The sequence below is a fragment of the Oncorhynchus tshawytscha genome, linkage group LG15 (genome assembly GCF_018296145.1).
Source record: "Oncorhynchus tshawytscha isolate Ot180627B linkage group LG15, Otsh_v2.0, whole genome shotgun sequence".
In the NCBI taxonomy this organism is placed as follows: domain Eukaryota; kingdom Metazoa; phylum Chordata; class Actinopteri; order Salmoniformes; family Salmonidae; genus Oncorhynchus; species Oncorhynchus tshawytscha.
This window is the reverse complement of record NC_056443.1, coordinates 5,871,635-5,894,417: the sequence shown is the minus strand read 5'-3', so window position 1 is coordinate 5,894,417 and position 22,783 is coordinate 5,871,635. Positions and strand designations below refer to the sequence as shown.

The window sequence follows — 22,783 nt, the reverse complement described above, 5'->3', positions numbered from 1 at the left end:
AGGCCTATATTTGACACAATAGGCCTAGGCAGATATAGATTTACTCACAGACGCAAAAGTGACGTCTTGTACCTTCCCTTTACTGACACTCTCTATTTTCTCTCCTCTCACTGCTGTCCACTTTGGTATCTCTTCTTTTTTGTACTGTATTGTGTCTCTCTTCTGTTTCTTTGTTGCAGACTCGCCCTCTTTTCGCTGTTTCAGTGTCTGTTTCAATGTTGCACACTGACCCTCCGCTTTTGCCGATGGACTATTACGATCTTCTCTCTATTAAAAATGGATAGTCTTCTCTCTTTCACTTTCTCTCTATACCTCCTAACAACAAATTGAGTGTCTCTCCTTTCTCCCTCAGGGGGCTTTACCTTCTCTGAGCTCATGCAGCGTGGAGTGCCTTTACACCTGATCGATAAGTACATGAGCGAGACCAAGGCCGTGGAGCAGCCAGAGAAGTAGTCGGACTGAGCAACCGCTGATACGCCTAGGCTGCCCGGAACCTGTCATCACACCACTAGTGATCTGCCTCTCACCAGCAGTCGAGGGAGGGGCTGGAGGGGGAGGGAGTGTTGTACTGGACTTTGGCATGGCATGCTGTGTGCGGGTATGGAGCTAGTTACCATAGAAGAAGCCAATTCATCACCAGCTTTGTGTCATCTCATAGTATTCAAAAGGCTCTGTTTAAGCTCAGTTGCATGTTGGCAGTGTTTTGGCTGTAGCTTTTTATTTTAGATGAGTAGTGCGGGAATGTATGGTAGGACGAACTGTAATTTCCACCTATGTGGACATGTTTTGTCTCTGTTGGGATGGGAACTGTGTTTGGGGGAGGGGCGAATGTTGAAATGTATAAACAATGTGTTTATAAACAAATGTCTGTAATGTAATGTCTTGTGATTAAAGATTTAACTTCAGAAGATACAAATATTAAAACATTTCTGATCAGGTGATTTGCAATGAGAATTTACAGTATTTCATCAGTCCCTTTAAAATGCTTCACATTAGGATTTTCTGATTTCATTTTCTGTTCTTGGAGTATGAAAAGTATAGTTGTCTGACTAATGTTGAGATTTGGGCTTTCAAACAGACTGTTATCCATCTTTTTGTTTAAGCTTTACACTGTATGACACATTGTGCTTTCTGTGCTCATACTGTACTTCAGGCTTGAGTGTATTCTTAGCCGTCAGGCCATCTGCGCATGTTTTAATCTTCAATTTGTTATGTATGACTCCTGGAATAAAATAAAAACATGTAACATATCATCCTTTATGTGTAAATAAATACTTTAAAAAAAAAAAGGTTTATACAGTACATAATAGGGAAAAAATACTTTAAGATGCTTAAAGAACACGCTGTATTCACTTCAGAAATATTGCAACTACAGAATAAAATGTTACGTTCAATGGAGCCATGAAGCTGTAGAAACTTACTGCAGTTGTAGTTCACTGCTCCTATCGGTCAAAGGACTACATTTCATTTGAAATTCCCGGCCTCAATTCCCTTCCGGAGACTTGCTTCCTGCTGAAACGCAATTCTCAATCACAAACGGAAAAAAATATCGACATTCATGGTTCCGCTCTAGAAAAATGACTGTTCACACGTAACTGCCAAATGAACAAGTATTTTCTGGTTGGTCGTGAGAAGATATCAGTGCCTGAAACACACAAGAACGTCAAGAGTATCGCTGGGTGATAGGCTACTTTTCGTAGCGCCGAAGCTGGAAACAATGCCACATTTCTTGTGGCCGGAGCCGCTGTCAGCCGCACAACTCAAGCGGCTAGAGGAGCACAAATATAGCGCTTCGGGTCGATCCCTTTTCGAACCTCCTTGTCAGATATATTGGAATTGGCTGGTCCAACAAATTCCAACTTGGGTAGCGCCTAATACTCTGACTATAATTGGACTGGTAATAAATATAGTCACAACTGTAGTGTTGGTGTTTTACTGTCCAACGGCAACAGAGGAGGTAGGTGCTTTGCGACCTTGAAGGGGGAGAAACTTTCGAGTAGCCATGTAGCAACACCCCATGACAGCATTGTAACTCTCTGAGATAATGTGTAACATTGTTGCAACTCGAATACATTTACAACGCTGTTGTTACTTTGCAACCGAGAACTTGTTCTCAACTGGCCTACCTGGTTAAATAAAGGTTAGAAAATTAAAACTGCTCAAAGCATCAGCATATTGGGTGGAAAATGTGCACAGTCCACTAATATTTTGTTCCTCGAAAGTTTGTCTAATAGCCTATTATTGTTGTCTTTGTCAAATTTGCCACCATGTTTGCTCAGCCACTCATAAATCAAGCGAATAGTAATTTAAGGTAACTGGGAGTAAGTGTGGCTGAATGTTTATTCAAGGAAAGGTAAAGTTAATATTACTTTAGTTGTCGCAAGTTTGTTTGGATCATGTAAATTAAGCAAATTAAGTTGAAGTCGGAAGTTTACATACACTTAGGTTGTAGTCATTAAAAGTCGTTTTTCAACCACTCCACAAATTTCTTGTTAACCAGCTATAGTTTGGGGCATTCAGTTAGGACATCTACTTTGTAATTTTTCCAACAATTGTTTACAGATAAATTACAAGTGAAATAATCAACAGTATCACAATTCCAGTGGGTGAGAAGTTTACATACACTAAGTTGACTGTGGCTTGGAAAATTCCAGAAAATTATGTCATGGCTTTAGAAGATTCTGATAGGCTAATTGACATCATTTGAGTTAATTGGAGGCCTACAGTCAAACTCATTTCCTCTTTGCTTGACTTCATGGGAAAATCAAAATGAATCAGCCAAGACCTCAGAATAAAAGGTAGACCACAAGTCTGGTTCATCCTTGGGAGCAATTTCCAAACGCCTGAAGGTCAACCTGTTCATCTGTACAAACAATAGTACGCAAGTATAAACACCATGGGACCGCTCAGGAAGGAGATGCGTTCTGTCTCCTTGAGATGAACGTACTTTGGTGCGAGAAGTACAAATCTATCCCAGAACAACAGCTAAGGTTATTGTGAAGATGCTGGAGGAAACGGGTACAAAAGTATCTACATCCACAGTAAAACGAGTCCTATATCGACATAACCTGAAAGCTGCTCAGCAAGGAAGAAGCCACTGCTCCAAAACTGCCATTAAAAAAGCCAGACTATGGTTTGCAACTGCACATGGGGACAAAGATTGTACTTATTGGAGAAATTTCATCTGGTCTGATGAAACAAAAATATAACTGTTTGGAGGAAAAAGGGGGAGGCTTGCAAGCCGAAGAACACCATCCCAACCATGAAGCACGGGGTGGCAGCATCATGTTGTGGGGGTACTTTGCTGCAGGGGGGGGCTTGTGCACTTCACAAAATAGGTGGCATCATGAGGAGGGGAAAATTGTGGATATATTGAAGCAACGTCTCAAGACATCAGTCCGGAAGTTAAAGCTTGGTCGCAAATGGGTCTTCCAAATGGACAATGAGCACAAGCATACTTCCAAAGTTGTGGCAAAATGGCTTAAGGACAACAAAGTCAAGGTATTGGAGTGGCCATCACAACACCCTGACCTCAATCCCATAGAACATGTGTGGGTAGAACTGAAAAGCGTGAGCGAGCAAGGAGACCTACAAACCTGACTCAGTTACACCAGCTCTGTCAGGAGGAATGGGCCAAAATTCACCCAACTTATTGTGGGAAGCTTGTGGAAGGCTACCTGAAACGTTTGACCCAAGTAAAACAATTTAAAGGCAATTCTACCAAATACTAATTGAGTATATGTAAACTTCTGACCCACTGGGAATGTGATGAAAAATAAAAGCTGAAATAAGTCACTCTACTATTATTCTGACATTTCACATTCTTAAAATAAAGTGGTGATCCTATCTGACCTAAGACGGGGCATTTTTACTAGGATTAAATGTTGAATTGTGAAAAACTGAGTTTAAATTTATTTTGCTAAGGTGTCTGTAAACTTCAGACTTCAACTGTAGATAACAATAGGTATACAACTTCAACCATAGTCAGCAAATCATTAACAGGTCGAATACCTAGGTTTTAACCATGCCACGTGTTCATACTATGACATGTCATCCGCTTAGGTTGATTCCCTGAAGAGAGAGAGAAAGAGGGTGTGTGAACCTACCCCTTTGGCTATTTGGCTTCTTTTCCTTCCTTTGTATAGTTTGCGTTCAGGCACGTGCCTGTCAGGTATTCAGAGATGTTACAATATGTTTATTGGTTCTACACCTTTGTCCACCCATCCCACAGTACAGATTGGAATCTCACCACTGACACAAAGTCCAGATTCCATCAAGCTCCAGGCAGGTTTGTGCAGCACACAATTCAACAAGGGCATTTTATATGCAGCACAAGCTGTTGTGTCAATGCAGCCATGGACTCACATGTAACCTGTCGCCATCTGCAATCTGTATGTACAGTACAGCTTTGAATAACTAGATAAAAGGGCTACCTGGACTTGACATAAACTGCAGCATACACTACTGTCACTGACCAACTGAAAATATGTCAAGGGTGACCCTGTACGCCTATACTCAATACAGAACTTGCCTGAGAGCCATGTAACTAAGATGACTACCTGTCTACAGAAAGGGCTTTTTAGGGCAGGGGTTACTGAAGAGCAGTTTGTTGTTGGTAGAGGAAGGGACTGGAAAACAGCAGGATATCTAGAAAGAGAAAAAACCCTACTGTAAAAATTGTTGTGGTGGCCAAACCAATGGGACAAGCACACAGTTAGGCCAATACAGTAGTGTTGTGTTGAGAGAACACAGTTGTGCAGAGAGAAGAGTTAGGCCAGTACAGTACATTGCAACCGGTGGGCCCGGGCCCAACTACTGGAAAGCCAGGCCCATTGAATCAGATTGGGGAACAAAAAATTTAATAATTATGCCCTCTACATGTCAGTGTTCCAAACGGGACATTATTTGTCTTTTTACCTAAACATGCAAACACCATCAGATAGAATTCATAGCAAGCAGTGCACTGGAATGGCATTTAGATTAAGTGGAATGACATTCTCTCATGGGATGGGTGGTCAAAAATCACTAACTGAAAGCCACACCCCCAATAAGCCATGAATATGACTGCATTAAGGCCTATGTCACTGTGCTTATATGGCTATACAGTGCATTTGGACAGTATTCAGACCCCTTGACTTTTCCACACTTTCTAAAATGTATTAATAACACTTTTTCTCATCAATCTACACACAATAACCCATAATGACAAAGCAAAAACAGATTTTTAGAAATGCTTGCACATTTCTATAAAAAATAAAAACAGAAATTGTATTATTTACATAACTATTCAGACCCTTTGCTGTGAGACTCTAAATTGAGCTCAGGTGCATCCTGTTTCCATTGATCATCCTTGAGATATTTCTTCAACTTGATTGGATTTGATTCTTCAACTTGATTGGACACCTGTGGTAAATTCAATTGATTGGACATGATTTGGAAAGGCACACACCTGTCTATGTAAGTGCATGTCAGAGCAAAAACCAAGCCATGAGGTCGAAGGAATTGTCCGTAGAGCTCCGTGACAGGATTGTGTCTAGGCACAGATCTGGGGAAGGGTACCAAAACATTTCTGCAGCATTGAAGGTCCCCTAGAACACAGTGGCCTCCATCATTCTTAAATGGAAGAAGTTTGGAACCACCAAGACTCTTCCTAGAGCTCCAGAGTTCCTCCGTGGAGATGGGAGAACCTTCCAGAAGGACAACCATCTCTGCAGCACTCCACCAATCAGGCTTTTATGGTAGAGTGGCCAGACGGAAGCCACTTCCTCAGTAGAAGGCACATGATGGCACGCTTGGAGTTTGTCAAAAGGCACCAATAGGACACTCAGTCCATGAGAAACAAGATTCTCTTGTTTAGCTGTGCAGCAACGCTCCCCATCCAACTTGAGAGGATCTTCAGAGAAGAATGGGAGAAACTCCCCAAATACACCATGCCACTGCCACCTTTATTTGTTAATTTAGCAAACAACACCACTCATAGTCCAGTGCCTTTTATCACAGTCAACACACCTATATTTTATCTTTAATTAACTTAACAAATATTACATTCTCTGAGTCTTATGGCAAAATGTGTAGAATAACATGGAGCTTCAAAACAGCACATTTTCCTCTGCCCCATGGAAAAATGTGTAGAATTGCAGGAAATGTGCTTTAAAACAGCAGTTTTCTCTTTGCCCCATGGTAACATTTTGTAGAATTTCAGAAAGTTAACTTTATTTTGATTTATTTAGGAAAACGGCTGTCTTTATTTATAGAAGAACAATTGTCCCACCCAAATTTCTTGGGGCTCACCCACCAACAAATTTCTGGACTACTTGTACATTGTTGTATGGAGAGATGATAAACACTGATTGTTGGCTCACCCCTAATGTCCAGATAGCTGGTAATACTTCAAGTCCCAGTGTTAGGAACTTACCCAGTCAGGTCATCTACTTTCCTTTACCATACCTTCACTTTTTTTTCTTTCACACTCGCGTGTGTGTGTGTGTGGTGTGGTGTGGGTTGGGAGGGTCATTCAAATGAATGTCATTGAAATATTTCTTTATTGCGTTATCAGGGAAGATGTGTGCAAAGAGAGCATCGCTGTCTTGAAAGAGTACAACTTGTCCTGATACTTCCAGGCGACGCATGCAGAGAAATATAGGAATGTCTTCTGAGCAGAGGGCAAGTGCATTGAAACAGTTGCTTTCTCTTTTCACAAAACTGCATTCAGCAAACGACGGAATTGAGAGCTAGCTACTGTCCCACAAAATTGCTAAACATAGCAAGCCATTCGATGAGGGCAAATTTATTGAAGAATGTTAATTGACTCTGCAGCAATACTTTGCCCCGACAAGAAAGATGTGTCTTGAAAATGTTTCCCTGTCAAGACGAACAGTGACAAAGCTAGGGTTGCACATTTTGGGGAATATTCAGAGGTGGAAACCTTCTGTGGGAATATATGGGGATTTCATATTAATACCATTTTAAATATAGCTGTTTTTTGCATTGGATATATTGACCATATCATATGGAGACAGAAACATAAACCTTTTATCTTATCATAAGTAGACATAATTGCAAATTATTAAATCCTTCCCAGAAAAAAAAACTATTTAGTTACAAATTGACTTTAATTTAATGAGTTGACTCTTCACATGTGATGATTTCATTGAACAACAAAAGAAAGGGATATTGAATGATCCATCGCATCTCCCAAAAACATTTTCAACATACATCTGTAAAATGATAGTTTAGAAACTCAAACTTTGGTTGTCTTCCTCTCAGGCTTCCATGTCTTTTCCCTGGACCTCCTCAATGACCACCTCTTGAACATCAGACTTTGAGGCCTCATCCTCACTGTCACTTTCCAACCTTGTTGAAGATGGCACGTTGTCAGGCTCAAAAAGCCTCAAAATTGCCCCGGAAGGCCACCAATCTTTCAACCCTTGTATTGGTCAGCTTGTTGCGTGCTTTTGTGTGTGTGTGTTTCCAAACAAGGACCAATTGCGCTCTGAGGCGGCTGATGTTGGTGGGATTTGGAGGATGATGGAGCCAACAGGGGAAGGAGCCTCAGATCCACAAAGTCCCTTCCACCAGGTGGCTGATGAGATATGTTGTCACGACTGCCATATTGCATCTCCATCCCAAAGCCCTTGCTCGGAAGTGTACTTCACCAGACTGCCAAGAACCTTGCCCTCATCCAGGCCAAGGTGGCAAGACACGGTAGTGATGACACCCTAGGCCTTGTTGATCTCTGCACCAGACAGGATACTATTGCCAGCATAATTGAGGTCCAAGATGTACGCTGCGGCTTGTATGGGCTTCAGGCAGAAGTCTTCAAGCTTTTCAATGTATTTCAGAACTACAGTTTCCTCGGCTTGGAGCAACAGTGAAGTGGGCAGGCCAGTACGGATTTAATCTCTTACATCTGCAAGCAGAGTCTGAACATCAGACAGGATGGCATTGTCTCCCTCAATCTGGGCAATGGCTACTGCTATAGATTTCAGGCTGCTTACCACTCTCTCCCAAAATACATCCTCCAGGAGGATCCTCGGTGGGGCTGGCCATCTCTGCAGACTGTGATATGGCCATTTCTTGGAGAGACTCCTTCCCCTACAGAAGACTGTCAAACATGATGACATCACCCCTGCTGGGCAGCTCTTGTTCTTCTCACTTTGCTTGGTGAAGTAGATTGCTGCTATAACTTGATGACCTTTCACATACCTAACCATTTCTTTGGCTCTCTTGTAGAGTGTATCCATTGTTCTCAGTGCCATGGTGTGCTTGAGGAGAATATTCAATTCATGAGCAGCACAGCCAATGGGTGTGACGTGAGGGTAGGACTCCTCCACTTTAGACCAAGTAGCCTTCATGTTCGCAGCATTGTCTGTCACCAGTGCAAATACCTTCTGTGGTCCAAGGTCATTGATGACTATAGCTCATCTGCAAGGTGGAGATTGGTGTCTGTTGTCCCTTGTGTCTGTGCACTTGTAGAATACTGGTTGAGGGATGGAGATTATGCACTTAATTATTCCTTGTCCACAAACATTTAACCACTGATTGCAATAGTCTGCTTTCTCTGATTTGCTTGACCTTCACTTGAACTCTGTTGAACTCTGCAACCAGCAAATGAATAGATAAAGCATGTCTGGTTGGGGGGGTGTATGCTGGGTGAAGAACATTCAGAAATCTCTTCCAATACACATTGCCTGTGAGCATCAGAGGTGAACCAGTTGCATACACAGCTTGAGCAAGACATTCATCAGTATTCCTCTGACTACGTTCCTCTATTGAGTCATAAATACTTCTGATTCCAGGAGGCCCATGAGCTGTTGCTATCGATAAGGTGTCTGATTAATCATTTTCACCTCAAATAGAAGTAGAGGGACTTTTGTCAGAGGTTGCTTGTTGTGAGCGCTGAGGGAACTTTATGCACTTGGCCAGATGATTCTGCATCTTTGTTGCATTCTTCACATATGATTTGGCACAGTATTTGCAAATGTACACAGCTTTTCCTTCTACATTAGCTGAAGTGAAATGTCTCCACACATCAGATAGTGCCTGTGGCATTTTCCTGTAAAGATTAGAAAAAAATGAGAAACAACAAATACAATTCCATGTACAGTTAAATAATAAAGCTGTTAGATTAAACAACTCCTTTGTAAGATAAATGTTTTAAAATGAAACATGTATGGAAACAGGTGAATTAACACTCCTCAGTTAGCAGGCTCAAGCAAGCTAAAACCCACATGGTAGCAAAAACTAACTAGCAAAAAAAGCATGTAGTCCTTGGCTCAGACAGTGTAGTAGTGTGGGAATAGCATCTCATTAGTGTGCAAGATCTTGAGAATCAGCTGTACATGTGATGGAAGAATACACTGTGCATGTGGAGATTTGCAATTCCATTGAATTGGGGATAGTTTAACCAAAATATGCCACAATACCTACAATTGGCTTGTGTATCCCACAAAAAAGGTTCACTGTTTTAAGCTAACTTTTTTTGATTAATTTAAGCAAAGTTCCCCAAATTCCAGGGCCTAACTTCCATGGAAAATTCCGTAAATTTACCAGAAAGTTTCCGACCCTTTGCAACCCTAAACACAGCGTGTTGAGGACATTGCAGAGAATATGGAACAGCAGTTGAAAAACAAGGTAAAGGATTTCACCTATTTCTCCTTGGAACTGGATGAGAGCAGTACGTGACACGGCGCAGTTGTTGATATTGTTATGAGGCATAACTCCAGACTTTGAAATTACAGTCAATGAAGAGCAAAACCACAGGGAAACTTTCCAAACATTAGGAGTCATGTTCAGAAGATGTTTGTACTGTTAGGTTGACCCAATATATGTGAATTATCCCCCCCATTTCATAAGTATCCAATTGTTAGTAGTCACTGTCTTGTCTCATCGACTACAACTCCCGTACGGGCTCGGGAGAGACAAAGGTCGAGAGCCATGCGTCCTCCGAAACACAACCCAACCAAGCCGCACTGCTTCTTAACACAGCACGCATCCTACCCGGAAGCCAGCCGCACCAATGTGTCGAGGGAAACACTGTACACCTAGCAGCCTGGTCAGCGTATACTGCGCCCGGCCCGCCACAGGAGTCGCTAGTGCACGATGAGACAAGGATATCCCTACCGGCCAAACCCTCCCTAACCCGGACGACGCTAGGCCAATTGTGCGTCGCCCCATGGACCTCCCGGTCGCGTCCAGCTGCGACAGCCTGGGCTCGAACACAGAGTCTCTGGTGGCACAGCTAGCACTGCGATGCAGTGCCTTAGACCACTGCGCCACCGGGAGGCCGTGAACAGACATTTTCAGTGATGAAATATAACAAGTTAAGGCACAGATCAACTCTTACTGACTCTTAGCAATCCTGCGCATAGCAACTTCAAACTATACCTGACATCACTGCTCTAGTCAATGCCCATCAGAGACTTCACTCCTCACACTGAATATTTTAAATGTAATTTTGAGCTCTCTGGTGTTTTTCGTGCATACCCGTTAACAAGAGTTCTATTCGTGGTGCTGAATGCACAGTGCTTTTCCCTCCGTGTAGTTCATTGCATGTTTAATAATGAAAATATCTACCAAAAGGAGAACATGGATGTGGTTTATTTCTGTGCATGTTAAAAAAGTAAAATAAGTAGCATATCTGGACAAGATTTACAGTAGATACATCTACTGTCAACATAGTCATTCCCATGATGTACAATCCTGTAACATGCCTCTGGCCGGCGATGGCAAAAATATATTCTAATGTGGCACTCTGTGGAAAATAATTGCCCAGGCCTGCATTACACTGTTTTGCCTTTCAAATCATTTTCTACAAAACAGCTGTAGTAAGCATACATTTTTGACAACGTATTATAAGATGTCTGTTAGAGAACAAACCCGTGTTGAGGTAAATAGTCTAATAGTCTAATCTCAACTTGTCAAACACAAGCAACTCTGTTTTGCAAGAAGTGACTCAATATAAGATAAACAATTTTCCCCAATGTGTGTCATGGCTTTCTTCAATCTTCACTGATTTGGTAATACACCTTGCATCTCATGTAAACAAGTCTGTTTGTTTACACAGAAGACAAAGACCGAGACCATTCCCTTCAACGGGGGATGGTGGAGGAAAAGTTTGTCCTAGTTGAAATAGAAACCAGGTCATTCCATCCCCTTGTTTTAATCAAATTTCTCTCCCTCCTTTCTCCTCCCCTCCCTTCCTCTTTCCAGGCTCCAGCATGGGCCTTCATTCTGAGTGCGTTGGGCCTGTTCATCTATCAGTCGCTGGATGCCATCGATGGGAAGCAGGCCCGGAGGACAAACAGCAGCTCTGCGCTGGGGGAGCTCTTTGACCACGGCTGTGATGCTGTCTCCACAGGTGCGGGCCCCCCCAAAAAATGTTGCCTGTTCATTTGTGGTGCTTTACAGTACCTGACCAAGTGTGTATTTCAAGCAGTGGGGCTTACCTGTACTTTTGTCTAGAGTCTGGACTAGACTGCATTTAATGTTTAGAGTCATAGCAACCAGTGTGTCATATTGACTGACAACATACATTGTTCTATGCCTCAGAAGTATGACACATTGTTACTCATTAGTTCTCATCTCGTCTCTCTCTCTCTGTTTGTCTCTCTGTCTGCAGTGTTTGTTTCTGTGGGAACATGTATATCCTGTGGGGTAGGAAGCTACCCTGATTGGATGTTCTTCTGTGGCTTTGTGGGGATGTTCATGTTCTTCTGTGCACACTGGCAAACCTATGTTTCTGGAACGCTGCGCTTTGGCCTGTAAGTAGGAATGATGCCCAATTATATTATTTGTTTACCTGTTGCTGTGCAGATAACGACTGTTTGTTTTTGACGTAGTACTTAAGTCTAGTCCATCATGCTTCATAAAATATACAGTCTGGTTCTGACCTATGAGTTCTATAAATTCTATCCACCCAGGGTTGATGTGACAGAGGTCCAGATTGCCATCGTTGTCATGTATGTGATGTCAGCTTTTGGTGGAGTGGCCCTTTGGGACTACAGGGTATGGCTTCAATACATTTATCCATCCATGCACACAAACCTAACACACACTCCCATACCCACTCATACACTCTCTCTTTCTTTTTCTGTCAACTAAGCTATAGGATTTGGAGACTTGGACGTTTTACACCAACATTTGCCACTATGTGACGACACAAATTTTACACCAACACTTGACACCATAAGACAACACAACCAATCCTTAACATGTACTGTATAACCAATCAACCAACCAACCCCACAACAACAATCTACTAGTGATTAAATAGTCCTTTTGTTTCACTTTCACTCTGTGCAGCCTGTGGAGGCTTAACGACTAAACGCCACAATCAGAAGTGAGAAGAAGGTAATTATGGGTAGCTAATCCACCGTGGCAGAGACATGATCACAAGATCAGGCTAGAAAAAAAGCTGATGTCACCACGCAATATTATTGGCTTCTCTTCCCATCATGGCCTCAGCAGCATGCCCCGCCCACCCACAGCTTATTGGTGTAAACAACGCTAGCTGTTGTGACAGAAGTTGATTAGTTCTGTTAACTGAAACTCTTGGTTGTTTTACCCTTTTGTAGTTACCTGTCCTTGGGGTGAAGCTGTATGCCTTCCCCATCATGGGCATCATAGGGGGAGCCGTGTACTCCTGCTATAACTACTTCCACGTCATCCTCAACGGGGGCGTCGGCAAGAACGGCTCCACTGTGGCTGTAAGTATTATTATGTAATTACGTTTTTGGGTTGATTAGTGTTTTTTTTTATTACACTTAATCCTAAACAGCAGCGTGGTAGTAAGATGTTGCATATACAGTGTCTTCAGAAAGTATTCATACCCCTTGACTTATTCCACATTTTGTGTTACAATGAATTCAAAAACCGTTTTCACATTTTTGCTAATGTGTTGAAAATGAAATGCAGAAATCTCATTTACATAAGTATTCACGCCCCTGAGTCATTACTTTGTCAACATTTGCCCATTTTATGATTTTTTTAATTCTCCAAGATCTACCAAATTGGTTGTTTATCATTGCTAGACAATCATTTTCAGGGCTTGCTATAGATTTTCATATAGATATAAGTCAAAACTGTAACTCGGCCACTCAGGAACATTCACGGTCTTCTCAGTAAGCACCTCCAGTGTAGAGGTTGACTGATTATGATTTTTCCCACGCCAATACCGATTATTGGAGGACCAAAAACAGCCAATACCGATTATTGGAGTGCCAAAAAAAAAAAGCCGATACCGATTAATCTGCCAATTTTTAAAAATGTTTTTATTATTATAATTTTTATTTTACTTATTTATTTGTAATAATGACAATTACAACAATACTGAATGAACACTTTTTTTATTTTAACATAATACAGAAATAAAATCTATTTAGTCTCAAATAAATAATGAAACATGCTCAATTTGGTTTAAATAATGCAAAAACACAGTGTTGGAGAAGAAAGTAAAATTGCAATATGTGCCATGTAAAAAAAGCTAACGTTTAAGTTCCTTGCTCAGAACATATGAAAGTTGGTGGTTCAATATTCCCAGTTCTTCAATATTCCTAGTTAAGAAGTTTTAGGTTGTAGTTATTATAGGAATTATGACGCGTAGACTATTTCTCTCTATACCAATTGTATTTCATATACCTTTGACTATTGGATGTTCTAATAGGCACTTTTTAGTATTGCCAGCCTAATCTCAGGAGTTGGTAGGTTTGAAGTCATTAACAGCGCTGTGAATCAAGCATTGCTAAGAGCTGCCGGCAAACGCAGTAAAGCTTGAATGAATGCTTACGAGCCTGCTGCTGCCTACCACCACTCAGTCAGACTCCTCTATCAAATCATACACTTAATTATAATATAATAAACACAGAAAAACGAGCCTTAGGTCGTTAATATGGTCAAATCCAGAAACTATAATTTAGAAAACAAAACGTTTATTCTTTCAGTGAAATAAGGAACCGTTCCGTGTTTTATCAAACGGGTGGCAACCCTAAGTCTAAATATTGTTGTTACGTTGCACAACCTTCAATGTTATGTCATCATTATGTAAACTTCTGGCAAATTAGTTTTCAACGAGACAGGCGGCCCAAACTGTTGCATATACCCTAAATCTGCGTGCAATGAACGCAAGGGAAGTGACACAATTTCACCTGGTTAATATTGCCTGCTATCATGAATTTATTTTACCTAAATATGCAGGTTTAAAAATATATATACTTCTGTGTATTGATTTTAAGAAAGGCATTGATGTTTATGGTTGGGTACATTCGTGCAACGATTGTGCTTTTGTTAAATCATCACCCGTTTGGCAAAGTAGGCTGTGATTCGATGATAAACTAACAGGCACCGCATTGATTATATGCAATGCATGACAAGCTATTTAACCTAGTAATATCATCAACGATGTGTAGTTAACTAGCGATTATGTGAAGATTGATTGATTGATTGTTTTTTATAAGATAAGTTTAATGCTAGCTTTCAACTTACCTTGGTTCCTTGCTGCACTTGCGTAACAGGTGGTCAGCCTGCCACACAGTTTCCTCTTGGAATGCAATGTATTCGGCGTCCAAAAATTACTGATTGTTATGAAAACTTGAAATTGGCCATGATTAATCGGTCGACCTCTACTCCAGTTTATTATGTTATTCTGAAATGGACTCCATTTTCTCCATATCATGTTTCTTTAGACATGTCTAAAATAAATAATGGAATTACTGTGAAGGTGTAGGCTGTATTACATGGATTTATTAGACTATTTAAAATGTAGATGTTCCAAAGGTGGCTTATATGGAAGCCAGGAGATACTTGTGTAGAAGCCAGGAGATACTAAATGTGTTTGTTAATTAACAGTCAACTGCAGGTCTCACGGTAATTATTTGCTTGACAATCACCGGCTGACGAAATTTCGTAGTGACTAAATGTGGAAAAACTCAACGGGTGTCAATGTTTTCTGAGTGTTTTCAAGTTATGTACCCAGTAGGTCCCTCGGGTCCTCTGGCACTTGGCTTTGAACTATCCCAAAGCCTAGAATCAAGAGGCATGGGGAGGCATCCTTTAGTTATATGCCCCCAGCCTCTGGAGTAGCCTGTCTGAGGGGGGCTGAAACTGTGGACATATTTAAGAGGTCTGAAACCATCTTTTTAGCTTAGCTTTTTCTTAGGGTGATTTTTAGTTGTTCAGTTTGTTTGTTGTGTAGTAAATATTTCAGCTTTTATTTTCATTGTTTGGTTTATTCGTTGTTTTTTTTTACTGTAATTTACATTACGTTGCATTCCATGTCTGAAATGTGCTGTATAAATAAAGTTTGATTTCATTTGAAGGCACTGTACATTTTAGGACAATCAACTATTTTTTTTCCCTTCTATTCTAGGTTAACAATTATTATTTATTATTTTGCTGTGTGTCCCTTAGGACACCAGTGTGCTGGCACCAGGTATGCACATCGGCCTCATCCTCACACTGGCCTTCATCATCTTCAAGAAGTCATCCAACAAGCTTTTTGAACTGCACCCCTGTCTCTACATCCTAACTTTCGGCATGGTCGTCGCCAAGATCGCCAACAAGCTAGTTGTGAGAGCTCCATTTAATATAAGTCTTCACTTTCTTACTTTGCTGTCATCTCTCAATCTATTAATATCTCTAGTCTACCGACTCTACTGCCTGAAGGGAAATTCATTTAAAAAGATCTTTGTCTGGAGTGTCTTATCAAGCAAGCAATGAATACTTTTCCCCTCTCTTAAATGGGACCTCCATATGTAACAGCGAAAGCCTTACCAGTGTTAACCTTAGCTCATTCATTAGCTTTACTCCTCCAATATCTGTATGTTCCTTGTGTTCCTCTGTCCTTGTGTCAGGTGGCCCACATGACCAAGAGTGAGCTTTATCTCCCAGACACGGCTTTCATCGGGCCTGGCCTCCTTTTCCTCAACCAGTACTTCAACAGCTTCATCGACGAGCACATAGTCCTCTGGATCGCAATGGTGAGTTCTCACCCCAGATTTGTCTTTACAATTCTGTAGTTCTGTCATCAAAACAATGTTTTAGTTCAGGTCTGGTGTCATTTTCAACCCATTTCAGTTGTCTTCCATATAGATAGGACCAGGAGTTTCCCCTAACCACATAAACTGACTGGGAACAACTCTAGGCCCTATGTGCATCAAGTACATTTCTCATGCCAGTCCTTATTTCCTCCCCAGGTCCTGTCGTTGATTGACTTGACGCGCTACTGCACAGGCGTGTGCATCCAGATCGCCTCTCACCTGCGTATTCACGTGTTCAGCATCACGGCGCAAGCTGCCCCCAAACACGACTGACGTTTTGCCCGGAGGAAGGAGGCAGAGGACACCATCCCGCTCTTGAAAGCAGACGATGATAAAGAGGTCCCCTCCACCCCAAACCTCAGCAGCCTTGACACAGTGACCACCTCTGACTAAAGGTTGTCTGTAATAACACTAGGGTAATGACAGGAATGACACAACCACCCGAGTAGTGCAGAGTAGCTGGCATGGAAATAAGTTGGTTGGTTTTTCTTTGTCTCCATTTTGGAAGTAATCACTACCTGAGGTAATCTGAGACTCAGATTTGGTAAATGTCATCACAGGTTTCAACATCCAAAGTGCACCATTTGCCATTATTTCCAGCTCATTCAAATCATACACTATGGGTAAAAGCTACAATACATTTTTTGGCAAAGATCAAATAATGTTTCTCAGTGATCAGATGGTTCCTTTGTATTTTTCCCCCTTGAATTTGTTTTCTCAATTGATACATATTCCTAACTGACCTATATTCAATGCTGTAAAGTTAGAGGCTACAGTACTAGACTCATGTCTTCGCAGCATCTTGTTAAAAACCATGTGATAACTCAACATGTTTGATCATTGCCCAAAATGATATTGTTGCTCTTGAAATCATTCATTAGTCATGTTTATTTATTTAATGAATGAGACCCAATCTGACATGAAATTAACTTAATCAGGGCTAGGAAATACAAAATAAATCAACCTTTCAACCTCATAACTTCTAAAATGAAGTTTGAAGTAGAATGAGACATTCCTAATGAGGTATGGTAAGCTAATTGTCAAGGACTGCAGGTGAAGGGGCAAGGGTCTGGGTTAACGCTGAAAACAGTGACATTTCTTCTACAAGGGCTTCCATCTGACTGTGAATCCCCTTCCAGTGTATCCAACACCCGCCGTAACCTCAACTCCAGTTGAAGTCCTTGTAGTCATGTTGGTGATGCGTTAACACCAGAGTCCTGTCTGCTTTCAACGTTCTTCTCCCTAAAGGGCTAATTCTTTGACTCCTTTTGTTTCATTTTAAAAATGTCTGAATATTTTAAGAACAAGTTCTAAAATGTTTGTCTTTTCTGCATCATTATGAAACCAGTATTTATGGTTGAAGTATCAGACAATATGTAACACTGTTTTACTGGAATTTATTTTATTATAATTCTGTACTGGAAGCCATCTTTTTTTCATCACACATTTAGAATATGTATAGGTGAATGAATGCATTTTGGTACATAACTGAATGGTCATTGCTCAACAACTTTAGGATAGCCAGACAAAAGGGATGCAATGTCGTGGATGTTTCGCCCGTGGTCATGTTTATGTAACAAAGAAAATCAAGAACCCCTACTCTAGGAATATGGCCCTAAAAAGGACATTTTGATATATTGGTGGGTAGAATTCCAATGAGAGCCTTCAGATTGACATTTCAATGACAATGTCTGGAAATGTTAGCCACTCAAGGTGAACTTTGAAACTATGCATTGAAAAGGCCACATGGTATTGTACTGTTCACTACAAGCAAAACATCTTTATACTAACAAGTTAAATTATTGTAATAAATAAATATTTTCCATTCAAGAAATTCAGTTTCATGACTAGGCGAGTCAGGTTTATTTTAGATTTTGGGATGAGCCAAAGTGATGACTAAACAAACAAATGTGAATTTGACACATACCACCCATTGTTGTAATTCAACCTGGTCTCAGAGCATGTTGTATTCTGTACATAAATCTGTGGCACTCCATTTATTATGGTATGTAATTCATTTGTAGCTAGCACGAACGTTAGCTGGGGTTAGCAAAGTAGCTACAAACTAATTAAAATTCTTAAATTGTCTGATCCAAACGCACAACCTTTGGGTTGCTAGATATACACTCACCCTCCTAATATTTGCCTTAAGTGATCTTGCTACGTTTGGTTACATATACTAATGAGTGTCCCAGACTGAGACCAGGCTGTGTAATCTGGCACACTGCATACCACAGTACACCAACACTACAAATATTCAGTAATAGTAAGGCAGCAAAACATTATCATGGTTCTACTGCTGCTAGCAATCATTCACATTTTATCATAATTAACGTCACAATGCACCGCTTGTAAACGGAGGGGAGAGCTACCAAATTCAGGCATGAAAGGCTCAACAGAGAGACCATAGAATCAGAAAATAACTGAGGGTCAGTAGTAGAACACTTGTGGAGCTAAATTAACATTCCGTGGCATTCATTAGGAACGCATTCACTGAACAACACAGACATTACAGAGCATGCTGAAGAGATCTGAATTTCAGACACTAGCAGAGCTATACTTAAAGTATCCCACAGGGACACATTCTGTGTGGATGGCTGATCGCTGCGTGGTCTACTGTGTGAAACATTCACGATTTTAAAAAACAACCGGTGTGGCATTTTTCACCCAGAAACCCCATGCCTTTGAAAGAACTCACTTATGACATGTACATACCAAATCCAACCAAGACATTTAAAAGGCAAGCAGGGACAATGGGTAAACAAGGTCATACAGTCTAACTGGAATACTTCTGGCACCACTCTTTAAAATAAGGCACTTGTGTTGAATGTAGACATTGACCAGGAGTGACATGGTGAAACAGGTCAAATGGCATAATTCCTGTTATTCTGATTAACCCCTCCCCGATCTCTTTTTTCCTTCTGTGGAATAAAGGTTCAATTTTAAAAAATAAAATAGTGTCCAACCTAACCTCTGGAATGCATCGCAAGGTTACAGCTCTCACGGTTAAGGTGCTGTAAACCCACACCACAGATGGTGTCTCCCGCCAATCGCTTCCAGATCATGGTTTTAACAGAACATCAATCACACTGCCCACACTGACTGGACTGGAGCAGTTTAGCACATAGTTGGCTCAGTCAGTGTCCTTCTCCACAGCCTGGTGTGTTGGTGGCGTGTGGGTGATAAGTCCCTCTGGCACCCCTGGTGGAAGAGAAGAGAAGTGTCTGGTTTCTGGCTTCTTCTACTGGCACGACATCACTCCAGCATCTCCCAGCCAGGTGATGCCCATCAATCATCTTACCCGCCACACATGATTGACGTTGTTTACAAGAGTCCCTCTCTCCTTGAGCCATGCTGATGCAATCCCAGATGAGGACGTTTCGAGATATAGGGATAGCCCTCCTCGCTCCCCTGCATGGGCCTCAATTTGAACTCAAGGAGAGAGGTTGAGGGAGGGGACAGGTAGGAGGGTGGATGCAGAGAGGAGGATTAGGACGTCTTTCCCTCGTTCTTCACACGCGCTCTGGGTTGACATCGTTGCTGACCCTGCGTCTGGGAAACAGCTTGCGCTTCAGTAGAATCAGCTGAGGGAAGAAGAAAATACCACAAAGGACTGCGTCACAAAACACACAAACACTGAAAGACGAGTGGAAAAAGAGGGAAACGACATTCCTCTGTCAGCATGTGGCTCTGAGCGGGAGCCTTTTGCTCTATTTTTCTTGCCTTTGAACAGATCAGGGCAACAGCATTTCGGGAGAGTCAACATAAGTCCTGTAAAGTCACCAGAAGGTGGTTTATTGGTCCAGGCCTGAGCCGATAAACCACAGAGATGTAAACAGCTCTCCAACTTCAAGAGGCAGTTTACAAACAAAGCACCAGATGCCTGGAAGGAAAAGGAAGGAGGAGTGGAGCCTTAAGCCTGAGGAGAGGGATGATTCTTGGTACAAAAACAAGACGGCTCCCGCAGATTCCTCCATGTCCCAATGGCCCAGTGCACAGTGTGGATTGCCCATTCCTCCACGGTCACTCTGGCGATTAACCTTTATTAGGAGAAACTTTACCCCGACCACCTCAGATCTGACAGGTGCCATGATCAACAACAAAAAACATTCAGCCACCATCCACTGCTCACGGTCCAACATGGACAGGTTTCAGTCTCATTTCAGTGATGCAAATTTCAGTCATTCCAAAGCTCAACCGATAGTGAGGGATACGTGCCCCTGTAGAGCTCCCTCTATGGAGCCCTGGAGCTAACTAAGTGCTAGGAGCTCTGGAGCTAACTAAGTGCTAAATCACAAGCAACAAGTGTGCTGTTTATATTAGCGAGGCGGAAATATACATGACAGTGTAAAGTCCTACTGACCTGCTCGGCAAAGAAGGAGACGACAGTAAAGATCACCAGAGTCACCAATACACAGTGGGTCCAGAACTTCAGCTTGTCCCGATATACTCGCCTGTAAGACAGAGACAGTAAGACAGCAAAAATAAACAAACAATTTTTGTGCCATCAATGAACACATGACAAAGCAGATAGCTCCCTGAAAGTCATCACTCTCATATTCTGATCCTAGGCTCCAGTATGATTGGGTGATTGACAGGGTGAAATGTTTTTGGGAAGTATCAATGAATACAAAACAGAAACTTGACGAAAAGTCACGACTACCATATTCAGAGTCCAGTCTCAATTATGAAATATTTTAGGCTTGGGTGACAGGGTTAAAGGTCATTATGAAATGCCTGTGGTTCCAGGGGAGAGGACGAGAGGGTAACAATGTGACATCAGGGGACCTCTGCTACCACCCGCCTGTCACTTCACTAACACCCTTGGAGTGTCATGTGCGTGGCTCATACGAGTCTAATTTTAAAGTCTCGGTATCTGGATAGATTCCTCCAGCTCAGGCCTGGTGCTATAAGAGCAGGATCCCACTATAACCCCCTTGGATTCCCAGCGATCATTTATGGCAGTGCTGGACTCGGAGGTGCTGACAGCTAGGATCCTTCATTCTTCTCTTGGAGAAATGGGGAGAGACCTCTGTCTCACATGGCACTAATACAGTAAGATAACGTATCTGTCCATCTATCATTTAGGACAGATACTACAATTGACAAAAGTATCTGTACAGGCATCTTGTACTGTGTGCACATTGTGCTTCTGCACTGCCACCAATTAATGGTATAATGACAAAAGAATGTAACTACATGCATCTCTCTCTCACTCACTCACTCATAAACCACCCCAGTCCTACCATTCCTGGAGCTCTCCCATGTGGAGGAAGCGGTTGCGGTATTCTCTGGGCAGCTCAAACTGGGAGGTCAGGGGGAACATGGACTCATAGAAGTCCCTCAGCACCGCCTTAACAGTCCCTGCGTCCTTATGGCTGTGGTCAATGTTGTCGTTTAGACATATGAACTTCCTGTGAGGAAACACAGCGATGTGGTCAAATCATAATCAACAACATCATGGTCAAATGGTCATATGAAAAGGTAGTATAACAATAAAACAGGAAGTAGTAGTACATATTAATTAGGCAGGCACTAGGCTGGACACCTACAGATCCCAACTCCCCGAGACACCGGTAGGGAGTGGTGTCAAGGCCAGGGTCACTATTGTACAGCGCCCCTGGACAGATCTTTCACCTCAGCTGCTCTGGTGTTCAAACCAGTGATCTTTCGGTTACCCAACTCTCTAACCTCACCTGGGGTTCTTCCTGATGTCATCTAGCTGGCCCACCACATGGGACACGTTGGTCCGCACCATCTTAAAGGTTACTGGCCCAACGCTCTAACCTCACCTGGGGTTCTTCCTGATGTCATCCAGCTGGCCCACCACATGGGACACGTTGGTCCGCACCATCTTAAAAGGTTACTGGCCCAACTCTCTAACCTCACCTGGGGTTCTTCCTGATGTCATCCAGCTGGCCCACCACATGGGACACGTTGGTCCGCACCATCTTAAAGGCTATCTCCTCCTCGCCCATTATCTCAAACCTGTCAAAGGAGAGGTTTCCATGTTTACTGTGATCTTAAATAGGGTCAGGATATCTGGAGAAAATGTAGGATGGGTGATATATATAGATTAAGGACCGTGGATGATGGTAGAGAACAGGACTTGATTTATTTTTTTAAATCTTTTTTAAATTTTTTTAAAGACCCAACCAGAGGACTTCAGAGGACAAAAATAAATGTTTTTACAGCATTTTCATTTGTTGTTACACACATTTCACATAGATTTTTTTTATTTTATAATTTTTTAGAACAAGACTTACTTGTACTTGTTCTGGTCTTTGAAGGCCTTGTGGATGCGCTCTGTGACGGCTTTACAGTGGACCACCAGACCTTTAGTGACGGGAGGCTGTGGATTCAAACACACGAATCAGTCTCTGCACCTCAAGTCTACTACAGCTTATAAATGTTGTTGGGCCACAGCATAGAGGCAATGTAGAGTAGTCACCATGCTGGCTTCGTAGTATGCCTCCTGTGTAGGGCTAACGATATGTAGCTGGGTCAGGTTGGTTGGCAGCGTCTTAGAACAGTTGATCAGCAGCTGCTCCAGACCTGTCAGATCCTGCAACACGCCACACGCTAACACATTAACCTCACTGTACCACTGGTTTGAGATCAGCTTTTAAATCAGGAGTAAACCAAGGTTGGTATTCATAAAGTGTCTCAGAGTAGACTTGCCGATCTATGATCACTTTGGCCTTCGATGATAGACAACATTGACACGCGGGGACCTGATCTTCTACACC

General features: G+C 42.0%; 3 protein-coding genes across 4 annotated transcripts in view; 2 read left to right on the top strand and 1 right to left on the bottom strand.

The window, feature by feature from the left end:
- Positions 1-1,253, top strand: part of LOC112216997 (myosin binding protein C1) — a 36,195-nt gene extending 34,942 nt beyond the window's left edge. The window contains 1 exon segment of the mRNA XM_042298001.1: positions 353-1,253. Within this exon segment, the coding sequence (XP_042153935.1) occupies positions 353-453 (101 nt within the window). The 3' untranslated portion in view covers positions 454-1,253.
- Positions 1,254-1,504: 251 nt separating this feature from the next.
- On the top strand, positions 1,505-17,872 carry LOC112214209 (cholinephosphotransferase 1). Its single transcript, XM_024372803.2, has 8 exons — positions 1,505-1,957; positions 11,212-11,359; positions 11,621-11,762; positions 11,922-12,006; positions 12,576-12,707; positions 15,406-15,564; positions 15,849-15,974; positions 16,191-17,872. The coding sequence occupies exons 1-8, from the start codon at positions 1,718-1,720 to the stop codon at positions 16,305-16,307; spliced, it is 1,149 nt and encodes a 382-aa protein (XP_024228571.1). The 5' UTR covers positions 1,505-1,717; the 3' UTR covers positions 16,308-17,872.
- The window catches only part of LOC112214208 (N-acetylglucosamine-1-phosphate transferase subunits alpha and beta), a 16,850-nt gene continuing 11,935 nt past the window's right edge, over positions 17,869-22,783 (bottom strand). The window contains exons 16-22 of one of the 2 annotated variants that reach the window (XM_024372802.2): positions 22,486-22,599; positions 22,301-22,386; positions 21,983-22,022; positions 21,827-21,885; positions 21,281-21,448; positions 20,398-20,488; positions 17,869-19,618 (exon numbers count right to left, since the gene is read on the bottom strand). In XM_024372802.2, coding sequence (XP_024228570.1) covers positions 19,547-19,618; positions 20,398-20,488; positions 21,281-21,448; positions 21,827-21,885; positions 21,983-22,022; positions 22,301-22,386; positions 22,486-22,599 — 630 coding nt within the window. In that variant the 3' untranslated portion in view covers positions 17,869-19,546. Of the gene's footprint in view, positions 19,619-20,397; positions 20,489-21,280; positions 21,449-21,826; positions 21,886-21,923; positions 22,023-22,300; positions 22,387-22,485; positions 22,600-22,783 lie in introns of both variants that reach the window. The other variant, XM_024372801.2, reaches the window with a different exon arrangement.